The sequence below is a fragment of the Acinonyx jubatus genome, chromosome B2, assembly GCF_027475565.1.
Source record: "Acinonyx jubatus isolate Ajub_Pintada_27869175 chromosome B2, VMU_Ajub_asm_v1.0, whole genome shotgun sequence".
Classification (NCBI taxonomy): domain Eukaryota; kingdom Metazoa; phylum Chordata; class Mammalia; order Carnivora; family Felidae; genus Acinonyx; species Acinonyx jubatus.
In genome coordinates, this window is record NC_069385.1 from 149,272,256 (window position 1) to 149,297,845 (window position 25,590).

General features: G+C 42.9%; 1 protein-coding gene across 1 annotated transcript; it reads left to right on the plus strand.

Annotated features, from left to right (window-relative positions):
* The first annotated feature begins 220 nt into the window (after positions 1-220).
* LOC106984036 (olfactory receptor 10C1) lies at positions 221-24,529 on the plus strand. The gene is given in 5 exon segments (XM_053223413.1): positions 221-258; positions 17,872-18,398; positions 18,401-18,578; positions 22,138-22,253; positions 24,369-24,529. Coding segments are annotated over 5 exon segments (1,020 nt in total).
* Positions 24,530-25,590: the final 1,061 nt, after the last annotated feature.

The following is a 25,590-nucleotide window of genomic DNA, read 5'->3' on the forward strand; positions in this document are numbered from 1 at the left end:
ATACATAATGGAATATTGTTCAGCCTTAAAAAAGAAGCAGTTCCTGCCATTTGTCACAATATGGATAAACCTGGAGTACTTTATGCTAAGTGAAATAAGCCAAACACAGAAAGACAAATACTGCACGATTTATGTTATATGCAGCCAGTAGTAGTCAAACTCATAAAAGCAGAAAGTAGAGTAGAGGTTTCTAGGGGCTGGGGGCGGGAGACATGGGGAGATGTTGGCCAACGGCTATGAAGTTCTAGTTTACGCAAGGTGAGTATGTTTGGGAGCTCCAGGGCACAGCACTGTAACTATGGCTAAAATATTGTATTCTACCTTGAAATTTTCTAAGGGGTAGATGTTAAGTATTCTTTTGTTTTCTTTTTTTTTTTAATATATGAAATTTATTGTTAAATTGGTTTCCATACAACACCCAGTCCTCATCCCAAAAGGTGCCCTCCTCAATACCCATCACCCACCCTCCTCTCCCTCCCAACCCCATCAACCCTCAGTTTGTTCTCAGTTTTTTTTTAATATATGAAATTTATTGTCAAATTGGTTTCCATACAACACCCAGTGCTCATCCCAAAAGGTGCCCTCCTAAATACCCATCACCCACCCTCCCCTCCCGCCCACCTTCCATCAACCCTCAGTTTGTTCTCAGTTTTTAACAGTCTCTTATGCTTTGGCTCTCTCCCACTTTAATCTCTTTTTTTTTTTTCCTTCCCCACCCCCATGGGTTTCTGTTAAGTTTCTCAGGATCCACATAAGAGTGAAAACATATGGTATCTGTCTTTCTCTGTATGGCTTATTTCACTTAGCATCACACTCTCCAGTTCCATGCACGTTGCTACAAAAGGCCATATTTCATTTTTTCTCATTGCCACGTAGTATTCCATTGTGTATATAAACCACAATTTCTTTATCCATTCATCAGTTGATGGACATTTAGGCTCTTTCCATAATTTGGCTATTGTTGAGAGTGCTGCTATAAACATTGGGGTACAAGTGCCCCTATGCATCAGTACTCCTGTATCCCTTGGGTAAATTCCTAGCAGTGCTATTGCTGGGTCATAGGGTAGGTCTATTTTTAATTTTCTGAGGAACCTCCACACTGCTTTCCAGAGCGGCTGCACCAATTTGCATTCCCACCAACAGTGCAAGAGGGTTCCCGTTTCTCCACATCCTCTCCAGCATCTATAGTCTCCTGATTTGTTCATTTTGGCCACTCTGACTGGCGTGAGGTGATATCTGAGTGTGGTTTTGATTTGTATTTCCCTGATAAGGAGCGACGTTGAACATCTTTTCATGTGCCTGTTGGCCATCCGGATGTCTTCTTTAGAGAAGTGTCTATTCATGTTTTCTGCCCATTTCTTCACTGGGTTATTTGTTTTTCGGGTGTGGAGTTTGGTGAGCAATTTATAGATTTTGGATACTAGCCCTTTGTCCGATGTGTCATTTGCAAAGATCTTTTCCCATTCCGTTGGTTGCCTTTTAGTTTTGTTAGTTGTTTCCTTTGCTGTGCAGAAGTTTTTATCTTCATAAAGTCCCAGTAATTCACTTTTGCTTTTAATTCCCTTGCCTTTGGGGATGTGTTGAGTAAGAGATTGCTACGGCTGAGGTCAGAGAGGTCTTTTCCTGCTTTCTCCTCTAAGGTTTTGATGGTTTCCTGTCTCACATTCAGGTCCTTTATCCATTTTGAGTTTATTTTTGTGAATGGTGTGAGAAAGTGGTCTAGTTTCAACCTTCTGCATGTTGCTGTCCAGTTCTCCCAGCACCATTTGTTAAAGAGACTGTCTTTTTTCCATTGGATGTTCTTTCCTGCTTTGTCAAAGATGAGTTGGCCATACGTTTGTGGGTCTAGTTCTGGAGTTTCTATTCTATTCCATTGGTCTATGTGTCTGTTTTTGTGCCAATACCATGGTGTCTTGATGATTACAGCTTTGTAGTAGAGGCTAAAGTCTGGGATTGTGATGCCTCCTGCTTTGGTCTTCTTCTTCAAAATTACTTTGGCTATTCGGGGCCTTTTGTGGTTCCATATGAATTTTAGGATTGCTTGTTCTAGTTTCGAGAAGAATGCTGGTGCAATTTTGATTGGGATTGCATTGAATGTGTAGATAGCTTTGGGTAGTAGTGACATTTTGACAATATTTATTCTTCCAATCCATAAGCAGGGAATGTCTTTCCATTTCTTTATATCTTCTTCAATTACCTTCATAAGCTTTCTATAGTTTTCAGCATACAGATCTTTTACATCTTTGGTTAGATTTATTCCTAGGTATTTTATGCTTCTTGGTGCAATTGTGAATGGGATCAGTTTCTTTATTTGTCTCTCTGTTGCTTCATTGTTAGTGTATAAGAATGCAACTGATTTCTGTACATTGATTTTGTATCCTGCAACTTTGCTGAATTCATGTATCAGTTCTAGCAGACTTTTGGTGGAGTCTATCGGATTTTCCATGTATAATATCATGTCATCTGCAAAAAGCGAAAGCTTGACTTCATCTTTGCCAATTTTGATGCCTTTGATTTCCTTTTGGTGTCTGACTGCTGATGCTAGAACTTCCAGCACTATGTTAAACAACAGCGGTGAGAGTGGGCATCCCTGTCGTGTTCCTGATCTCAGGGAAAAAGCTGTTTTTCCCCATTGAGGATGATGTTAGCTGTGGGCTTTTCATAAATGGCTTTTATGATCTTTAAGTATGTTCCTTCTATCACGACTTTCTCAAGGGTTTTTATTAAGAAAGGGTGCTGGATTTTGTCAAAGGCCTTTTCTGCATTGATTGACAGGATCATATGGTTCTTCTCTTTTTTTTCTGTTAATGTGATGTATCACGTTGATTGATTTGCAAATGTTGAACCAGCCCTGCATCCCAGGAATGAATCCCACTTGGTCCTGGTGAATAATTCTTTTTATATGCCGTTGAATTCGATTGGCTAGTATCTTATTGAGAATTTTTGCATCCATATTCATCAGGGATATTGGCCTGTAGTTCTCATTTTTTACTGGGTCTCTGTCTGGTTGAGGAATCAAAGTAACACTGGCTTCATAGAATGAGTCTGGAAGTTTTCCTTCCCCTTCTATTTCTTGGAATAGCTTGAGAAGAATAGGTATTATCTCTGCTTTAAACGTCTGGTACAACTCCCCTGGGAAGGCATCTGGTCCTGGACTCTTACTTGTTGGGAGATTTTTGATAACCGATTCAATTTCTTCACTGGTTATGGGTCTGTTCAAGCTTTCTATTTCCTCCTGATTGAGTTTTGGAAGAGTGTGGGTGTTTAGGAATTTGTCCATTTCTTCCAGGTTGTCCAATTTGTTGGCATATAATTTTTCATAGTATTCCCTGATAATCGTTTGTATCCCTGAGGGATTGGTTGTAATATTCCATTTTCATTCATGATTTTATCTATTTGGGTCATCTCCCTTTTCTTTTTGAGAAGCCTGGCTAGAGGTTTGTCAATTTTGTTTATTTTTTCAAAAAACCAACTCTTGGTTTCGTTGATCTGCTCTACAGTTTTTTTAGATTCTATATTGTTTATTTTGCTCTGATCTTTATTATTTCTCTTCTTCTACTGGGTTTAGGCTGCCTTTGCTGTTCTGCTTCTATTTCCTTTAGGTGTGCTGTTAGATTTTGTATTTGGGATTTTTCTTCTTTCTTGAGATAGGCCTGGATTGCAATGTATTTTCCTCTCAGGACTGCCTTCGCTGCGTCCCAAAGCGTTTGGAATGTTGTATTTTCATTTTTTTTTTCATATATTTTTTAATTTCTTCTCTAATTGCCTGGTTGACCCACTCATTCGTTAGTAGGGTGTTCTTTAACCTCCATGCTTTTGGAGGTTTTCCAGACTTTTTCCTGTGGTTGATTTCAAGCTTCATAGCATTGTGGTCTGAAAGTATGCATGGTATAATTTCAATTCTTGTAAACTTATGAAGGGCTGTTTTGTGACCCAGTATATGATCTATCTTGGAGAATGTTCCATGTGCACTCGAGAAGAAAGTATATTCTGTTGCTTTGGGATGCAGAGTTCTAAATATATCTGTCAAGTCCATCTGATCCAATGTCTCATTCAGGGCCCTTGTTTCTTTATTGACCGTGTGTCTAGATGATCTATCCATTTCTGTAAGTGGGGTGTTAAAGTCCCCTGCAATTACCACATTCTTATCAATAAGGTTGCTTATGTTTGTGAGTAATTGTTTTATATATTTGGGGGCTCCGGTATTCGGCGCATAGACATTTATAATTGTTAGCTCTTCCTGATGGATAGACCCTGTAATATTATATAATGCCCTTCTTCATCTCTTGTTACAGCCTTTAATTTAAAGTCTAGTTTGTCTGATATAAGTATGGCTACTCCAGCTTTCTTTTGGCTTCCAGTAGCATGATAAATAGTTCTCCATCCCCTCACTCTCAATCTAAAGGTGTCCTCAGGTCTAAAATGAGTCTCTTGTAGACAGCAAATAGATGGGTCTTGTTTTTTTATCCATTCCGATACCCTATGTCTTTTGGTTGGTGCATTTAATCCATTTACATTCAGTGTTATTATAGAAAGATACGGGTTTAGAGTCATTGTGATGTCTGTATGTTTTATGCTTGTAGTGATGTCTCTGGTACTTTGTCTCACAGGATCCCCCTTAGGATCTCTTGTAGCGCTGGTTTAGTGGTGACAAATTCCTTCAGTTTTTGTTTGTTTGGGAAGACCTTTATCTCTCCTTCTATTCTAAGTGACAGACTTGCTGGATAAAGGAGTCTTGGCTGCATATTTTTCCTGTTCAGCAAATTAAAGATCTCATGCCAATTCTTTCTGGCCTGCCAAGTTTCAAAAGAGAGATCAGTCACGAGTCTTATAGGTCTCCCTTTATATGTGAGGGCACGTTTACCCCTTGCTGCTTTCAGAATTTTCTCTTTATCCTTGTATTTTGCCAGTTTCACTATGATATGTTGTGCAGAAGATCGATTCAAGTTACGTCTGAAGGGAGTTCTCTGTGCCTCTTGGATTTCAATGCCTTTTTCCTTCCCCAGTTCAGGGAAGTTCTCAGCTATAATTTCTTCAAGTACCCCTTCAACACCTTTCCCTCTCTCTTCCTCCTCTGGGATGCCAATTATGCGTATATTATTTCTTTTTAGTGTATCACTTAGTTCTCTAATTTTCCCCTCATACTCCTGGATTTTTTTATCTCTCTTTCTCTCAGCTTCCTCTTTTTCCATAACTTTATCTTCTAGTTCACCTATTCTCTCCTCTGCCTCTTCAAGCCGAGCTGTCGTCGTTTCCATTTTGTTTTGCATTTCGTTTAAAGCGCTTTTCAGCTCCTCGTGACTGTTCCTTAGTCCCTTGGTCTCTGTAGCAAGAGATTCTCTGCTGTCCTCTATACTGTTTTCAAGCCCAGCGATTAATTTTATGACTATTATTCTAAATTCACTTTCTGTTATATTATTTAAATCCTTTTTGATCAGTTCACTAGCTGTTGTTATTTCCTGGAGATTCTTCTGAGGGGAATTCTTCCGCTTGGTCATTTTGGATAGTCCCTGGAGTGGTGAGGACCTGCAGGACACTTCCCCTGTGCTGTGGTGTATAACTGGAGTTGGTGGGCGGGGCCGCAGTCAGTCCTGATGTCTGCCCCCAGCCCACTGCTGGGGCCACAGCCAGACTGATGTGTGCCTTCTCTTCCCCTCTCTTAGGGGCGGGATTCACTGTGGGGTGGCGTGGCCCGTCTGGGCTACTTGCACACTGCCAGGCTTGTGATGCTGGGGATCTGGCGTATTAGCTGGGGTGGGTAGGCAAGGTGCACGGGGGCAGGAGGGGCAGGCTTAGCTCGCTTCTCCTTAGGTGATCCACTTCAGGAGGGGCCCCTCTTCCGTGGGCCTCTCGTCTGCGCTTGGCTTGGCTCTGGAGACTCCATTCTGCTAATCCTCTGGCGGTTTTCTGGGTTATTTAGGCAGGTGTAGGTGGAATCTAAGTGATCAGCAGGACGCGCAGTGAGCCCAGTGTCCTCCTATGCCGCCATCTTCCCTCTCTCCTCGCCAAAATAATTTCTAAAAGAAAATACTCCAGAGTAATTAACAGGCGTTATCTACCCAAGGAATGGAACAAATAGGAAGTTCAGGTTCTAAGGAGCTGCCTTGTTTGTGCCAGTGGCCCCACGCTAGCTCTTTATTAATTGCACCACCTGGGATGCTGATAGCGAACTGAGCTTTGGAAAATTTCAGGCCTGGCATGGAATGCAGTTTTTACACAAGTGTCTTGTGGTTCAGAAATCCGATTTCACAGCTTATCTTCCATTAGATGAAAGTGTTTACGGTGTGTCTGGAGCTGGAGTAAGTTCCTGCGGGTGCCCAAGAGCAGGGGCCTCCTCTCTACTCTCATTAATTTGCTGATGCCTAACTGCACTGACGCAGTGGTGAGATACCGGGGAGAGAGCAGATGTTAAGTATTCTTATGGCAACAAAGAAAAGATGCTAATTATGTGAGGTAAAGGATATATTAATTAGCTTGATTTGGGTGATTATTTCATAATTTACACGTATATGAAATCATCAACTTATATCCCTTAAATACATATAATTTTTATGGGTCAATTATATCTCAAAATTCTACAGAACTATTTTTAAAAAATAGAAACTATTTAAAAAAGAACTATTAAAAAAGAACAATTTTTAAAAAGGACTATTTTAAAATAGAGAACTATTGGGGAGGAGCCAAGATGGCGGAACAGCATGGAAGTTTTTGTGTGTCTTGCATCCATGAAATACAGCCAGACCAACACTGAACCATCGTACACTCCTAGAAAACTGATTGGAGGATTAACACAACAATCTGCACAACCTGAACCACAGAATTCAGCAGGTACGCAGCACGGAGAGCTGAAGGTGGGGAGCAAGAAGCCGTGAAAGGTAGGGAACCCCTTTCGCAGGCAGAGAGAGGATGGAGACTGGGGAGGGGGGGAGAATACAGGAATAGCACCCCTCCCCAAAAGCAGCTGGAGAGAAGGTGGAAAATTGGAAACAGCTGTGTGGACTAAACTAAAAAGGGACAAAGCAGAAAGGAGAGGATTTATATTCCATTAAGACCATAAACAAGGGGAGTGCAAAGGCTGCAACTCTGCAGCTCGATACCTGGTGGTGCTCTAGTGGGAAGGGTAAATCCCCAAGAACAGAGTGGGGTCCAGGAGGCTCTCAGGCCACACAGGGAAAAGCGGTTCCACTGCTGGAAGGACATTTGGTAGAGACTGTTGAAGCCACCTGGTCCCAGCAGACCCTGGAAGGCAGCCACATTCACTGGTGCTGGGGCAAGGTAGTTAAGGGTGAAGCCTGGTGCCTGATGTGTGTTGTGATTTTCCATAATCCCTGAAATGCTGCTGCTACACTGTCTCGCAAACTTTTCTGGGGTGGACTGGCACCTGGCCACAGTCTTGGGGCACCGGGAACAGCAGGGTCCAGCAGGCGTTCCTGGGTGCAGCTGACATTCGGCCATTGCTCATTCAGCCATTGCTTGGTGAGACCCTCCCACAGAGGGGCAGAATGGGTCAAAGCCAAAGTCCTTCAGAAGTAAGGGGCCAGGGAAAACAGCCACATCTGAGACAAAACTTGGGAGAGAAGTACTGCCTGGAGCCTGGTCACGAGAAGGAAAAAGCGGGGAGTGACAAGAGCTGAAGACAGAGGACAAGTATGCGATTGCTGATCTGGGAGAACAGACTGGGTAGCTGGGTGGCACCGTTTTCACCGCTCGCACGCATGCGCATACGCACCAACGAGCACTGCAACAATCCACCCCAGTAGGCTAACAGTGCCATCTAGTGGAGAGCAGAGCTGTTACACTGAGCCCTGCCCGACTGGGCCAACTTCACTCTTCAAGAACACAAGTCTCACTGCCAGCTTAATTTATGGACTATGAAGAGTTACATAGACTGACTTCTAGGGGAAAAGGAAGCAATTTCAGTCATACTTCAATCTGAGAGCAGGTTCATCTATTCATTTTTTTCCTTTTTTCTTTTTTCTTTTTCCTTTTTCCCTTTTACAATTCTTTTCTTTTTCTTGAATACAGAAAGAGAAAAAATTCATTTATATTTTCAATTTTTATTAAAATATCTATCTTCAATTTTTATTACTATATTTTTCACTTTTGTGTAAATTTTTTCAAATTCTACTTTAATTCCATCATTTTATTTTATCTACTTCGGTGTACTCACCTTTCAAATTTTCAAATAATTTCCTTTTTTTTCTTTTTTTTCATTTTCATTTCTTTTCTTTTTCTTGAATGCAGAAAGAGAAAAACTTCATTTTCACTTTCAATATCTTTTCAAAATATTTTATTTAATTTTTATTACTCTATTTTTTTGCTTTTATGTATTTTTTTTCAAATTCTATCTAGTCCCATCATTTTATTTTACTCTACTATAGTGTATTCACTTTTTCAAATTTTCAAATGATTTCTTTTTTCTTTCTTTTTTATCTTTTTTCTCTTTTTCATTTCTTTTTTTTCTAAAATGTAGAAAATGAAAAAATTCATATTTATTTTTAATTCTTATTAAAAATATTTTTAATTTTTTCCACTATATTCTTTAATTTTGTGTATATTTTTCAAATGCTGTTTTACCCCCATTACTCATTTTAGTCTACTTCAGTGTATTCATTTTCACAAATTCTCAAACGATTTCCTTTTTTTTTTCCTCTAATCTGTCAAATCACTTTTAACACCCAGACCAAAACACACCTAGGATCTAACACCATCTATTCGATGTGTGTGTCGGGGGGGGGGGGTGTTAATTTTTAATTTTAATTTTCTTTTAATTTTAATTTTTTAATTACAATTTTTATACCTCATGAATTCCTTTTCTCCCTTCAAAATGACAAAACGAAGGAATTCACCCCATAAGAAAGAGCACGAAGAAACGACAGCCAGGGATTTAACCAACACAAATACAAGCAAGATGTCTGAACCAGAATTTAGAATCACGATAATAAGAATACTAGCTGCAGTCAAAAATAGATTAGAATCCCTTTCTACGGAGATAAAAGAAGTAAAAAAATAGTCAAAATGAAATTTTAAAATGCTATAAGTGACCTGCAATCATGGATGGATACAGCAGCAGCAAGGATGGATGAGGCAGAAGAGAGAATCAGTGATATAGAGGACAAACTTATAGAGAACAATGAAGCAGAAAAAAAGAGGGAGATTATGTCAAAAGAGCACGAGTTGAGAATTAGAGAAATCAGTGACTCATTAAAAAGGAACAACATCAGAATCATAGGGGTCCCAGAAGAGGAAGAGAGAGAAATAGGGGTAGAAGGGTTATGGGAGCAAATCATAGCAGAAAACTTTCCTAAGCTGGGTAAAGACACAGATTAAAATCCAGGAAGCACAGAGGACCCCCATTAGATTCAACAAAAACCAACCATCAACAAGGCCTATCATAGTCAAATTCACAAATACTGAGGCAAGGAGAGAATCATGAAAGCAGCAAGGGAAAAAAAGTCCTTAACCACAAGGGAAAACAGATGAGGTTCACAGCAGACCCATCCACAGAAACTTGGCAGGCCAGAAAGGAGTGGCAGGATATAGTCAATGTGTTGAATCAGAAAAATATGCAGAGCCAAGAATTCTTTATCCACCAAGACTGTCATTAAAAACAGAAGGAGAGATAAAAAGTTTCCCGAACAAAATTAAAAGAGTTTGTGACAACTAAACCAGCCCTGCAAGAAATTTTAAGGGGGTGAGGTGCCTGGGTGGCTCAGTCAGCTAAGCGTCCAACTTGGGCTCAGGTCATGATCTCACGACTTGTGGGTTCAAGCCCCACATCGGGCTCTGTGCTGACAGCTCAGAACCTGGAGCCTGCTTCTGCTTCTGTGTCCCCCTCTCTCTCTGCCCCAACCCACTTGCATTCTGTCTCTGTCTCTCTCAAAAATAAATAAACATAATTTTTTTTTATAAAAAGAAAGAAAAAAATTTAAGGGGGATTTCTGAGGGGAGAAAAGATAAATACACACAAACACACACACACACACACACACACACACACACACACACACACACACACCAAAAGCAACAAAACATTAGAACAACCAGAGAACACCACCATAAACTCCAACTCTACAAGCATCATAATGGCAATAAATTCTTATCTTTCAGTACTCAATCTAAATGTAAATGGACTCAATGCTCCAATCAAAAGACACAGGGTAACAGAATGGATAAGAAAACAAGACCCATCTATATGCTGTTTACAAGAGACCCACTTCAGACCTAAAGACACCTTCAGATTGAGAGTAAGGGGATGGAGAAACATCTATCATGCTAATAGTCAATAAAAGAAAGCCAGAGTAGCCATACTTGTATCAGACAATCTAGACTTTAAAATAAAGACTGTATCAAGAGATGCAGAAGGGCATTATATCATAATCAAGGGGTCTATCGACCAAGAAGACCTAACAATTGTAAACACTTACGCGCCAAATGTGAAAGCCCCAAATATATAAATCAATTAATCACAAACATAAAGAAAATCATCGATAGTAATAGCATAATTTTGGAGACTTCAACACCCCACTCACAGCAATGGACAGATCATCTAATCAAAAAATCAACAAGGAAACAATAGCTTTGAGTGACACACTGGACCAGATGGACTTCACAGGTATATTCAGAACATTTCATCCTAAAGCAGCAGAATATACATTTTTCTCCAGTGCACATGGAATGTTCTCCAGAATAGACCACGTAGTGGGACACAAATCAGCCCTAAGTAAGTACAAAAAGATCAAGATCATACCGTGCATATTTTCAGACCACAACGCTATGAAACTCGAAATCGACCACAAGAAAAAATTTGGAAAGGTAACAAATACTTGGAGACTGAAGAATATCCTACTAAAAAATGAATGGGCTAACCAAGCATTTAAAGAGGAAATTAAAAAGTACATGGAAGTAAATGAAAATGATACCACCCCAACCCAAAACTCCAGGACAGAGCAAAGGCCGTCATAAGAGGAAAGTATATAGCAATCCAAGCCTTCCTAAAGAAGGAAGAAAGATCTCAGATACACAACCTAATCTTATGCCTTAAGGAACTGGAAAAAGAACAGCAAATAAAACCCAAAAACAGCAGAAGACAGGAAATAATAAAGATTAAAGCAGAAATTAATGCTATCAAAACCAAAACCAAAACAAAAACAAAAACAAAAAACCATAGAACAGATCAATGAAACCAGAAGCTGGTTCTTTGAAAGAATTTACAAAATTGATAAACCACTAGACAGTTTGATCAAGAAGAAAAAGGAAAGGACCCAAATAAATAAAATCAAGAATGAAAGAGGAGAGATCAAAACCAACACAACAGAAATAAAAACAATAATAAGAGAATATTATGAGCAATTATATGCCAATAAAATGGGCAATCTGGAAGAAATGGACAAATTCCTAGAAACATACACGCTACCAAAACTGAAACAGAAAGAAATAGAAAATTTGAACAGACCCATAACCAGTAAGGAAATCTAATTAGTTATCAAAAGTCTCTCAAAAAACAAGAGTCCAGGGCAGATGGCGTTCCAGGGAAATTCCACCAAACGTTTAAGAGTTAACACCTATTCTCTTGAAACTGTTCCAAAAAATAGAAATGGAAGGAAAACTTCCAAACTCTTTCTATGAAGCCAGGATTATCTTGATTCCAAAACCAGACAGAGACCCCACTAAAAAGGAGAACTACAGACCAATTTCCCTGATGAACATGGATGTAAGAATCCTCAACAAGTTACTAACCAACTGGATCCAACAATACGTTAAAAGCATTATTCACCACGACCAAGTGGGATTTATACCTGGGATGCAGGGCTGGTTCAATATCCGCAAAACAATTAACAGGATTCATCACATCAATAAAAGAAAGGACAAGAACCCTATGATCCTCTCAATAGATGCAGAGAAAGCATTTCACAAAATACAGCACCCTTTCTTGATAAAAACCCTCAAGAAAGTAGGGATAGAAGGATCATACCCCGAGATCATAAAAGCCATATATGAATGACCCAACGCTAATATCATCCTCAATGGGGAAAAACTGAAAGCTTTCCCCCTAAGGTCAGGGACAAGACAGGGATGTCCACTCTCGCCACTGTTACTCAACATAGTATTGGAAGTCTTAGCCTCTGCAATCAGACAACACAAAGAAATGAAAGGCATCCAAACCGACCAGGAGGAGGTCAAATTTTCATAGTAACCATCAAGACAATATGGTACTGGCTCAAGAACAGACATTCAGATCAATGGAACAGAATAGAGAACCCAGAAATGGACCCACAAACGTATGGCCAACTAATCTTTGACAAAGCAGGAAAGAATATCTTTCAGCAAGTGGTGCTGGGAAAACTGGACAAAGCCATGCAAAAGAATGAACTTGGACCACTTTCTTACACCATACACAAAAATACACTCAAAATGGATGCAACGCCTCAATGTAAGACAGGAAGCCATCAAAATCCTCGAGGAGAAAGCAGGCAAAAACCTCTTTGATCTTGCCCGCAGCAATTTCTTACTCAACACGTCTCTGGAGGCAAGGGAAACAAAAGCGAAAATGAACTACTGGGACCTCATCAAAATAAAAAGCTTCTGCACAGTGAAGGAAACAATCAGCAAAACTAAAAGGCAACCGACAGAATGGGAGAAGATATTTGCAAATGACATATCAGATAAAGGGTTAGTATCCAAAGTCTATAAAGAACTTACCAAACTCAACACTGAAAAAACAAATAATCCAGTGAAGAAATGGGCAAAAGACATGAATAGACACTTCTCCAAGGAAGACATCCAGATGGCCAACCGACACAGGAAAAAAATGCTCAACATCACTCATCAGGGAAATACAAATCAAAACCACAATGAGATACCACCTCACACCTGTCAGAATGGCTAACATTAACAACTCAGGCAACAACAGATGTTGGTGAGGATGCAGAGAAAGAGGATCTCTTTTGCATTGTTGGTGGCAATGCAAGCTGGTGCGGCCACTCTGGAAAACAGTATGGAGGTTCCTCAAAAAACTAAAAACAGAACTACCCTATGACCCAGCAATTGCACTAGTAGGTATTTATCCAAGGGAGACAGGTGTGCTGTTTCAAAGGGACACATGCACCCTCATATTCATAGCAGCACTATCAACAATAGCCAAAGTATGAAAAGAATCCAAATGTCCCTCGATGGATGAATGGATAAAGAAAATGTAGTATCACACACACACACACACACACACACACACACACACACACACACACAATGGAGTATTACTCGGCAATCAAAAAGAATGAAATCTTGCCATTTGCAACTACATGCATGGAACTGGAGGGTATTATGCTAAGTGAAATTAGTCAGTCAGAGAAAGACAAAAATCATATGACTTCACTCATATGAGGACTTTAAGAGACAAAACAGATGAACATAAGGGAAGGGAAACAAAAATAATATAAAAACAGGGAGGAAGACAAAACGGTAGAGACTCATAAATATGGAGAACAAACTGAGTGTTGCTGGAGGGTTTGTGGGAGGGGGGATGGGCTAAATGGGTAAGGGGCATTAAGGAATCTACTCCTGAAATCATTGTTTCACTATATGCTAACTAAGTTGGATGTAAATTTTTAAAAATTAAAAATTAAATTTAAAATAAAAATAAATAAGTAAATAAATAATAAATAAAATAGAGAACGATTTAAAAAAAAAGAAAATGTAAATTGTCACCACTTTGAAAAAGTATATAAATATCTACTTAAGCTAAAAAAAATACACATATTCTTTGGGGCACCTGGGTGATGATTCAGTTGCTTAAGCATTTGACTCTTGGCTTCTGCTCAGGTGATGACCTCACAGTGACAATCTGACAGTCTTAAGATTGAGTCCGGTGTCAACCTCCACACTGGGTGTGGAGCCAATGAAATATTCTCTCTCCCATTTCTCCCTCTCAAAATAAATAAATAAACTTTTTAAATATATATATTCATACATAAAAATCAGTATGTATAAGGATATTTGCTGAAGCATTATTTATAACTGGTAATGACCAATCACAGTGAATGATCAATAGGGAAATGAAATAATACAAAACAGATAAATACATACATACATACACAATAGTCCAAGGAACTCCAAAAGATTCCTACAGGGTGTTGCTAAGGAAGAAAATCGAAATACAAAAATTATATATAACAACTTCATATTTTTGTTTAAAAAAATACCAATACATTTGTGCAATGGGAGAGAGCAGAGAAGATAAATAAAAGGATTCAAGACTGCTCACGGGAATTGCTTCAGCTGCAAAGACAGCTTCCTTAGAGGAAGGCTTGGAGAAAGGAGGAGTCATCAAAAAGTAGAAGGAAATGAAAACACAGCATTTAAAGATGTTTGTGGATGGGTGTGTGTTTGCCTTTATGTGTCAAAGATCTGTATGTACACATTTATATATCAAAATGAAAACTAAATGGTTTAAAAAGATTGTAACATTTTAGTCTATAAAAACAGAAACTATAACATAAAATAATAACACAACTAAGATCAAATGTATATTACATAAATAGGTATAAATGGGCTGCACTCACACATTGGAGGAAAAAGATTTTAGATGGGATCACTAAACAAATGTCAGTTCTGTTTAAAAGAGACAGATCTAAAACAAAGTGATTCATCAAGACTGGAAATTTTTAAATGTTCAAATGTACACTAGTCACATGAAATAACAAAAATCACAGGAATCGCTTCCATTGTCAGATGACGTTACTTCATATATATAAAAAATAGTAAATGGCAGAAAAATATTAAATGGCATTCATAATGCTAGTAGATAAAATTTACAATGAAGATATAGCAAAGATAAATATTTATGTCCCAAATAATAAGTATCAATGTTCATAAAGCAAAAAGCACAGGAAACACAAGCAGTAAATATAGATTAAGTTTCCAAGTCTTCTAAGGCTGTGGAAAGCCATAATAGAACCTATGTATGTAATTAATAATAGTAGTAGAGCCGTTGAGAAAAAAATATATTTGATACAGAGCTCTGTTGTCTTCTGTGTGGGTGTCCACGAGACACTGGCACCCAAGGACCGTGTTACATCACACAGGTTACATCACACAGACAACTCTCAGTTGGAAAGACAGAGAGGCAGCAAAGGAAACAGGGAAAGAAAGGAGGAAAGTGTAGACAACTGTGTGGGATGTCAAGTCAGCTTGGGGAAGACGGTGGGTCATCTGCGCCCACAGCAGAGTCCCTGTGACTGACAGTAAATTGTCCCTACTAAGCAACGGGGGTGTCGGATTGCCTGCAATCACAGTGGCACATTCTCCAAAACCAAACCAGCAGAACAGTGCGCACATCCTCGTCGGATAAGAGCAGGGGGGCAGGGGGAAAGGGATGGAAATCCGTGGAGCAAGTGACAGCCTACACACACACATGCATTCACCTGTTTGGATGAGCCGCTCAAAGCTTCAGTAAGCATGACACTTTGCCCTTAAATACGTCGCTATGGTTAAGTATCACACTGAGGGAATTTAACATTGATACGACAATATAAAATCCGCATTCAATTTTCCCAGTTGTTCCAAAGTCTTTTAAAGCTATTTTGTTGTGGGTTTTTTTGTTGTTGTTGTTTTGTTACCCACGATCCAACAAGGATCCTGAATTATATTTTATGGTCATGTTTTTTAGTCTTCAATTTAGAAGAGCATCCCCTGGGCCTTTGTCTTGTCCTTTACAGACATTGGTATTTTTGAAGCACATGTCAGCTGTCTTATAGAAGGTGCCACAGTCTGGGTCACAGTCTGATTGTTTCCTTATAATTATACTCAAGTTAAACATCTTTGCAAAGAATACTACATGGGTCTCACTGAGAGAGCGTTCACGTGGGCATGTGTCCACGTGGAGTATTTTCCACTCTGCTCCTTGGGGCATGCATGCCACCACCCTCCTTAGAGGGCTACGCACCAGGGACAGAAGACTAATGGACAGAAAGGAAACTGGATCCCTGAGCACTTGTCGAGTCAGAGAAACCACACCACTCTGAATACACTTCAGACGTTCAAGTGAAAGGCAAATACATTTTCATCCTCTGGAGCGACTGATATTTTTATCACTTTAGACAAACTGAATAAAGGGGGCAGATACTATGGATTTGGAAGGAAACTAAGTAGGGGATCTGGTATAAGTAAACTTTGAACTTCTAGTTACATGAGCCAATAAATGAACTGATTGTCTAAGCCAGTTTGAGTTTGGTGCTTATGTAATGATTGTTACATGTCTTGAAAACATCTTATCTGACACACACACTTTATCATATCTGTGAAAATGTGTAAGAATATAGGACAAACCAAACAATATACTGAAATAATAGTGTAAATAATGTTCTTGTATAATAAATTAAAAGAGCAAAACAAGAAAAATTAGGGGTAGTTTTCCAAGAAAATGGCATTTATCAGCTCACTAAGGTCAAAAGTGTTTATTTCTCTTTTACATTCTTAGTGCTCTCTACAATGACTGAAATATATAAGGGACTCTGACTGGGTTATCAAATGAGTTGATTACTGAATTATAGCTATAGAAACAAGATTGATAGAAATGCATTATTTTCATAAGTGTATTAGGACATCTATAGTAACAGAAAGAAGAAAATCATGAAGAAAGAGAAGAAAATATCTCTGGTTGAAGAGAATATCTCTGAAATGTTCTGGACAGGTCACACTCTACTCTTCCCAATCTAAGAGACAGACTCCAAAACAACAGATTTAATTGTTTATGTGAAGAGTTCTCCCAATTGGAAAGTCAAATGCTTGGAGACTCAGGTCCTCAGAGACTCTTAAAAGACAGCACTGAGGTATCCACAGTGCGAAGAAAGAAGGAAATAAGTCATCAAATACCATCTGCCTTTATCACTGCCTATTTCTCCAAATAGAAAGACAACATTTAGATAATGTCTCCTGGAGGCCAGTAAGGTGGAATGAGTCAAGGACTCTATACCTGCAGAATAACAGCGTGTGAACTTGCATTTTTAATATTCGATCTTGAATGTGGTTATCTTCTTGCACTTCTTTGGATTTATGCATCTATTTGACTATCTCTGGCATTTATATTTTTATGTTAAATGTGTTTTCACTTTCATTGTTATTTGTAGTGATATTTGCATTGTGTAAGCATGATTTATTTTTGACCTTAGATGCACCTAGAGCGTGAAAATATTGGGCTATTTATTTTTCTGTGCTGTATTTAGAAATTTAATGTTAGTGTGTGAGTTTGTGGACTTTATGTGTGTGGTTTAGGGACCTGAGGATGTGCTATGGTATAACAGGGTGAGTTTTAGAGGCTGTCAAATGCAGAAATAAACAACCAAGAAGACCTTTTTATCTCCTTCCTGGGCACCTTTTTAAACTAGGGAGCCCCTCACTTGTTGGGATAGCCATTTACCTGTCTCCAGGAGTTTGAAGGAGATGGCCTCTCAAATTCCCTTCCTCTCCTTGCAAAGCATGAAATTTGTTTAAAGGTAAAATGATAAAGAAAAAAATGAGAGAGAGAGAAAGAGGAGGTGAGTGGATCTGGTAACTGAAAAGAGAGCTGGAAAAATTTCTAGAAGAGGTGAAAATTGGGTCAGAGATGATACACACTGAGAGGAAAGTAAAGAGAAACCAAGTGAAAGAAGGAAAGAAAAAGAAAGAGAAGGACCCAAGTGGGAGAAGAACACAGGGGAAGGTCCCGACAGAACAAATTCTGGCTTTGAGGAGGAGGACGCCTGCTCACAAGCCCCATGGAACAGGAGGAAGGGCTGGGTGGCAGGCTCAGCGCTCAGCCCTGGGGAAGCTGAGGCAGGACCGCGTGGGTCCCACCAAACGCAGGCACCTGCAGAGGTGAGTTTAGCCATCCAGGCTGGCAGCACTGAGCCCTCCAAAGGGAGCAAGGCTGACGTGGGCAAGGGAGTGCTGCCCCAAAGGCTGGGGACACTGGGAGAACGGGCATCCAGAGGCCACCTGTGTCCACGTCACGATTCCGTGGCTGCCCCTGCCCTGGGCTGTGAGCAGGTTGGGCACGAATGCCTCCCTGGTGGCCAAGTTCATCCCCGTGGGCTTCTCCCACCTGGCCCACCTGCAGGGCTGGCTCTTCTTCCTCTTCCTGGGCATCTACCTGCTCACCGTGGCCAACGACCTATTCATAGTGGTCGTGGTGTCGGCCGACGCCACCCTGCAGTCCCCCATGTACTGCTTCCTGCGCGTGCTGTCAGCCCTGGAGATTAGCACCACATCGGTCACCCTGCCCCTGCTGCCCCACCGCCTCCTCACAGGCCAGCGCCACGTGCCCCACATGGGCTGCACTCTCCACATGTTCTTCTTCCTCTTCCTCAGGGCCACGGAGTGCTGTCTCCTGGTGGCCACAGCCTATGACTGCTACACAGCCATCTCAAACCCCTTGGCTACCCACTCCTGCTGAGCCACAGGGTGTGCCTCCAGCTGACAGGGGCCGCATGGGCCTGTGGAGCGATGCTGGGCCTGAGCCACACCTCCTTCATCTTCTCCCTGCCCTTCTGCAGCCCCTACGCCAGCCTACATTTCCGGGTTCTTCTTGCCCTGTTTGCCAGGTGCAAAAACCCACCACAGATATGGAAGATGACAACTATAAATTACCCTTCCCACTTGCATTCAGCGCTCAGATCTTTGGAGAAACGGTCTCCTCTGAGCCCGTCGGTGTTAAATAAATCTCCAATCCACCAAGTTCTCCAAGTGCTGCTTGGTTTTTCCACCAGCGTTCCAGTCTGGTTGCGAAACATACTTGGTTCCCTGACTGGGAAACCCAATTGTGCTGGTCTATTGTTGCCACTGGCTTGGGAGAACAGCGAGGCAGTGACAGAATGAAGGATCACAAGGGAGAGGGCCCACCTTGCCTGAATTTCGGCAGTCTCCTTCTCGGTTGCCTCGGGCCGGCCCCTGCTCCGCCACTCCCACTGGACTCAAGGAGACTTGGCAGGTGAGGACCTGGACCCGACGTCAGAACTGGTAAGGCTGGAGCCCAATCTAGTCAGGCCCACTCGCAAGAGTGGAAGGGGGACCTGATCACTCTCCGAGACTTCAGAAGTCTCACAGGTAGGAATTCTGTGGAAGGAAATATAATAACCTCTGGTGTGTGTGTGTTGAATGTGCGGCTCGGCCAGGCTTGCCAGTCGAATTCGAGTCTGTAGCTCCATGGACGGGCACGCTTAAAGTCCCCAAAAATTTACAGAGTCTGAATGGGCTCTCCTGTGCCATGGTAAGAGTATAAGGTCTAAGGTGGTATCAGGTCAGATTCAGACCACAAGTCACAAAGCTGAGTCCGCTAAGGCCAAACCTCACCTAAAGTTTCCCTCGGGAACGCAACCAGAGGAGTATCTGATTGGTCCTCTCATCTGAGGGGATACCCTCCCTTTGTCTGTCCTTGCGACACCAAACACAAGAAAGGAATTAATAATGGGATCAAAACAGAGTAAGCCTACGATTTTAGAGGTCATACTCAAAAATTTTAAAAAGGAATTTTCAGATGATTACGGGGTGAAAATGATACCCAGGAAGTTAAGGATCTTTTGTGAACTAGAATGGCCCCTATTCAATGTAGGATGGCTCCTAGAAGGGACATTAGATACTCAAATAGTGCTGTGGGTTTGGCTAATAGTCACTGGGAACCCAGGCCACCCTGATCAATTTCCATACATTGACTCCTGGCTTGAAATTGCCCAAATCCCCTGCCTTGGGTGTGATTCATCATTAGCAAACAGCCGGGCAAAGGTTTTAGGCACTTTATGTGGAGGCTCACCCAAGAAGCAACCCACCGCTCCCCTAGTGTTTGCAAGAAACCCAGAGGAAGATCCCCTCTTTCTGCCACCTTATGACTCACCGGGCTCCCTCCCCACTGCCCCTGAGCTTGAAACTCCTCCCCCGTCTGTCTCTCCTCCCCTCCTGGACCCAGAGAACCCTCCCTGACAAGGACCAGCGGCCAGATTGCACCCTTGGCCAGGCACAGGTACTCTCCAGATGTCAGTCCAGATCCGCCGGTACCAAGAGGCTCTCCTCTGGGTCATCAGAGCAGGGGCTGAGAAGCCCAGAGTTAAGAAGGCCAACTCAGAGGAACCCTCAACCTGGCAGTGATCAATATCCAGTCAACCGTTTAAACTGACCCTCAAAAAGACACTGGCCCCTGAGACCTCCACCCCTGCTCCAGCCACACCCCAGAAGCTGGCTGGCCTGCACATGGCAGAAGCTTGAGGAATCAATGTGTGGACTGAGCCCAGGAGTTCGGATGCAACTCTGCCAGCCCTTGCCCCTTACTGGTGTCATCGCCCTGATCTTGCTTCTTGCTGTTGGGCTAATAGAGACTGCACCAACAAACTGGCCACGGAACAGATGGCAGACTCCCTGGTAACCTAACAAAGCCAAATCAACTCCCTGGCATCAGTGTCCCTCCAAAATAGGCAAGCCCTTGACCTCTTCAGTTCAGAAAAAGGAGGGACTTGCATCTTTCTGGGGGAGGAATGTTGCTATTTTGTAAACCAATCAGGAAGAGTCAGGACTAAGGTTAAGGAACTCAAGGAAAGAATTCAACATAGACAACAGGAAAACATCAGTCAATGGAGAAGTTGGGATCTCACAGACTGGGCTTCCTGGCTCGCTTCGCTGGCAGGGCCCCTTCTTTCTATAATTTTCCTTGTGACCATCGGCCCCTGTATACTAAATACCCTGGTACATTTTATTGAAAACACTGTTGCTTGCCAAACTACAGCCCGTATCTTAGCTTTCCAAGAGTACCAACCTGTAAAACTGAAAGGTGATGCCCAGTGAAAGTTTTTTTTAAGGCATCAAAGTGGGTAATGTTGGAGAAATGAATAAAGTCTTACACCATAAGATGGCCAATGAGACTAAAACCAGCTCTGGTCTCTGACTTAGAGACCCCTCTTCCAGGTTCTTCTTGTCCTGTTTGTCGCACACACGAAAACCCCCACAGATATGGAAGCTGACGACTATAAATTACCCTTCCCCCCTTCATTCATAGCTCAGATCTTTGGAGAAACGGTCTCCTCTGAGCCCGCTGATGTTAAATAAATCTCCAATCCACCAAGATCTCTGAGTGCAGCTTGGTTTTTCCACCTGAGTCACAGCCTGGTTCCGTAACAGTATTTTCTATTCCACCATTTTCTTTGTTCGGTCTACCTCAGCCTTATTTTGTGCAGTTCACGGAAGGCACATTAAAGCCTTTCAGGAACAAGGCCTGCATGCAAATCACAGCACAGAGCCTGCTGAGTGGGGAAAACCCTGGGTTAAGATGGAAGACCTGGCTGCCACCCACACCATGCCACAGATGACTCTCAGGACCTGCCACGTTCTGCTGCCATCATGTCTCTGGTTTTCAACTTCCTCAATGAACCACATGGGCCTTGCGCCAGGTTCAGACCCACTCTTCTACACCCCAGGAGTTTCTCTTTCTTGTGGCTGATTTTCTTACAAAGAACCAAAAAGATTATGTTCAATGCTCCTTGTCCACCATCCCTACCAAGTGATCTTGAACCACGGTAATCCCAGCCAAATATAAGCATGGTCACTTGGTTGCCATAGAGACCAGTCAAAATAGGTAGCAAGTTTCTAAATTCAAAACTATGACGCTGGATCTAAAACAAGTCAAGTGGAAAAGTTTCTGTTTATTTACAAAGATATTTCCAGCAAGAGGGCAGACAAGCCTGGTTCACCAGAAGAAAGGGAACAGAGAGGATGAAGGGACCTTTAGTGACCCACATCTACCTTCCTCCAATGCCATGGCACTAAGACAGCAAATGATCACGGCTCCCAGGATGCAGTGTGCTCTCCGCCTGGCCTGTCTGGTCCACGCTCATCATGTGCTCCAGCTATGTGGAGGCAGCCAGCATGGGACCCAGAAAGCCTCAGCCAAGGCATCTTGTTTCACCCAGGACCGTCAGCTCCTTATCTGTTAGAAGCCAGCCCCCAGCCACACACAGCTTTGCAAACTAGTGCACCAAAAACAGTAACACAACTGCCTGACCAGATGCCTGAAACACGCCCATAAAGACTCATAAAAGCTCTTCCCTTCAGATCACAGATGATTTCTTGCTTTAGGAGTTTCTGAGAAAGTACATTACCTGGGTTCTTTACCGTTTACAGCTTGAGGGAGCGTTCTAACAGCAAGGCGTCACAGGACTTGGAATCCACACAGGGCCAGAGAATGATGGCAGACAGGCCAAATGCAAAACGGAAGGGTCTCACAGATGGAAAGGTGTGTAAGTCCGACCTTGTGCCCCAGTCAACAACAGGATACCTACAAAAACAGACAATGGAACAGAATAGAGAGCCCAGAAATGGACCCACAAACATATGACCAACTAATCTTTGACAAAGCAGGAAAGAATACCCAATGGAATAAAGACGCTCTCTTCAGCAAATAGTACTGGGGAAACTGGACAGCGACATATAGAAGAATAAACCTGGACCACTTTCTTACACCAGACACAAAAATAAACTCAAAATGGATGAAGCGCCTCAATGTAAGACAGGAAGCCATCAAAATCCTTGAGGAGAAAGCAGGCAAAAACCTCTTTGACCTCAGCCTCAGCAACTTCTTACTCAACACGTCTCTGGAGGCAAGGGAAACAAAAGTAAAAATGAACTATTGGGACCTCATCAAAATAAAAAGCTTCTGCACAGCGAAGGAAACAATCAGCAAAACTAAAAGGCAACTGACAGAATGAGAGAAGATATTTGCAAATGATGCAGTGTGGGGGTAATGGTGGGGTTCAGGGTTTTGGAGCTGATGGCCAAGAAAGAACTTTTAAGATGTCTTTGGTGCAAAAAGGTGGTTTTATTAAAGCATGGGGATGGGACCCATAGGCAGTAGAGTCTAGGGGAAGTTTCCAGTGAGACTTTCATAAGCCGAAGAAGACTCACAGGACACTGGAGGCCTAGCTATTGTCAAGCTAGGGTGGTTTTTCTCTCTAGCAAAGTATTAGCATTAAGACAGTACGGGGTTCCTGGAGGGATGGTTTACTCTGCCAGCCTCAAGTATCTGTCAATGGGCTGCAGGTTATAAGGAAACTTAGTTCTACCTGCCATTTCCTTCTGCCTTTGTTCCCACATCACTGTGGAGGAGAGGGTGATGTTGGGCCTCCAGGAAACAGAGCCTATAGGTTTCTGGAGATTAGACAATGGATAAGATTGCCTTTTCTTGTAATTTACTAAGACATTTGTAAACTGATGTAGACTCACATCCTGCAGGACTCCAATCTCTAGTTACCATTTGTTTTCCCCTTTGTTCCTGGGCAGCCAGGAGAGCCTGGGGAATGCCACACATCCCACTTGGGGGGGGGGGGTGCCGGGGGGGGGTGTCCAGGGCGTCAGCTTGCCTTAGCTCCCTCATCACAAATGACATATCTGATAGAGCGATTCCAAAATACATAAAAAACTTATAAAACTGAACACCCAAAAAACAATCCAATTTAAAATGGGCAGAACAAATGATATGAAAATACTAATTTGAGGGGACACATGCACCATAATGTTTATAGCAGGCTATCAACAGTAGCCAAACACTGGAAACAGCCCAGTGTCCAACAACGGATGAACAGGTAAATACCTGGTATATATATATACAATGGAGTATTACTCAGCAATCAAGAAGAATGAAATTGTGTCATTTGCAGCGACACGGGTGGAAATGGAGGGTTTTATGCTACGTGAAATAAGTCAGGCAGAGAAAGAGAGATACCATATCATTTCACTCGTATGTGGAATTTGAGATACAAATCACACACGGGGAGTGGGGAAAGAGGAAAACCAAGAAACAAACTCTAAACTCTAGACAGAACAGACTGAGGCCTGCTGGAGGGGTGGTGGGAGGGGGTGGGGTAATTGATGGGCATTAAGGAGGGCATCTGTTGTGATGAGCACTGGTTGTTGTGTGTATGTGATGGATCAGTGTATTTACACCTGACGCTAACATTACGCTGTATGGTAACTACACTGGAAACCAAAATTTAAAAATTAAAAATAAATGTAAAAAGAATAGGATGCCTCCTGGGGACAGACCTGCCTCCCCTCATTTGCTAGCCCCTCCCTGAGCACCCCCCTCAGGGAGCAGGTGACAGACCCCACTGTTCTGCAGCCTGAGCACAGTTTATCTTAATGGGGTGGGAATCTGCAGTCCGGGGGCTATAGCACAACCCTGCTGGCCTTTCATGGTACCTGACAGTGGTTCTCAAAATGCAGTGTGCACCAGCAGCAACAGCATCGCCCAGGAACATAGAATTTTAACCCCTCGGGTGCTGCCGCAGACCCACTAAACCAGGAATTCTGTGGGTAAAACCCAGCTCACTTTCTGAAACCCCTTCGCTCGACCTTAGCTCAAGGGACAGTTGCTACAGGATTTCAGACCCCAGACCCACCCTCCAACACTGGAGAAGACGCTGTTGTGTCTGGGCCACACGCTGGCACAGGGTCCCCAAATCCCGACACTTGGGCAGGAATTGGCGTGCTCCTGAGGGGTCAGGAGTCAGAACGCTGAAGTACAAGTATCTGTAAACAGTAGCTTTAACCCAAGTCCCACAGACAGCCTGTGGGGTCATTCGCTCCGAGGGAGAAATGCTGGCTTCCGGTAGCCACAAGTTTCAAACGAACTTTCTTCTTCCCCTGAAGCAGTTTACTGAACGTTGTAGCTGGTGCACAAGGAGGCAAGGGCACCAGGCCCGGGCCAGGGACCAGGCGGTGGCCTCCTGCCTCTCTTGAGCTGAGCGGTCAGGTGCCCACAGGTGGGTGGGCCACCACCACCTGCCCTTCCTCTGCCCTTCCTCTGACCAAACTGCCCCTTCTTGGCTAAATTTCTAATCGGCACTCCACCACCTCTGGCCCTAAGGACACACCCTGAAGAAAGTCAGAGAAAGTTCCATCCCCAATGCCTGGACCCCTCCCTAACCTCACCCATGAGGCAGAGCAGGGGATCCGTGAGCCACTAGGGAGGGGGCACGAAACCCTAGGAAACAGCACAAGTTGGAGGAGGAAACTGTAAAAGGGTCCCCACCCCACCCACCCCCTGCCCCGCCGGCGCCCCAGCTGCACGTCTGCTCCCACATAATGCTGGGGACCCAGCGCCAGGGACCAGGTCCCTGCTCTGGGGTCACCCGCGCTCCTGCGGAGGCTGCAACACATCTGAAAGGACAGGGGGGCACAGGCCCGATTCCCAGACACCCTACCTGCGCCCCCCGTGTGTGCTTGACGGCAAGCTGGTCCTCAGAAACGGTGACCCCCGACGGCCAGCAGGTCCCCGGACACGGTGACCCCCGACGGCCAGAAGGTTCCCGGAGACGGTGACGCCCAATGGAGAGCAGGTCCCCGGAAATGGTGACCCCCGACTGCCAGCAGGTCCCTGGACACGGTGACCCCCCGACGGGAAGCAGATCCCAGAAACGGTGACTCTGACAGCCAGCAAGCCCCTGGAAACGGTGACCCCTGACGGTGAGCAGGTGCCCGGAAACGGAAACGGAGACCACGGAAAATCCGCAGGAGCAGATCCTGCTCAACCCTATGCACCTCCAGATCCTCCCTCGGCGAACCCCACCGAGAAAGGAG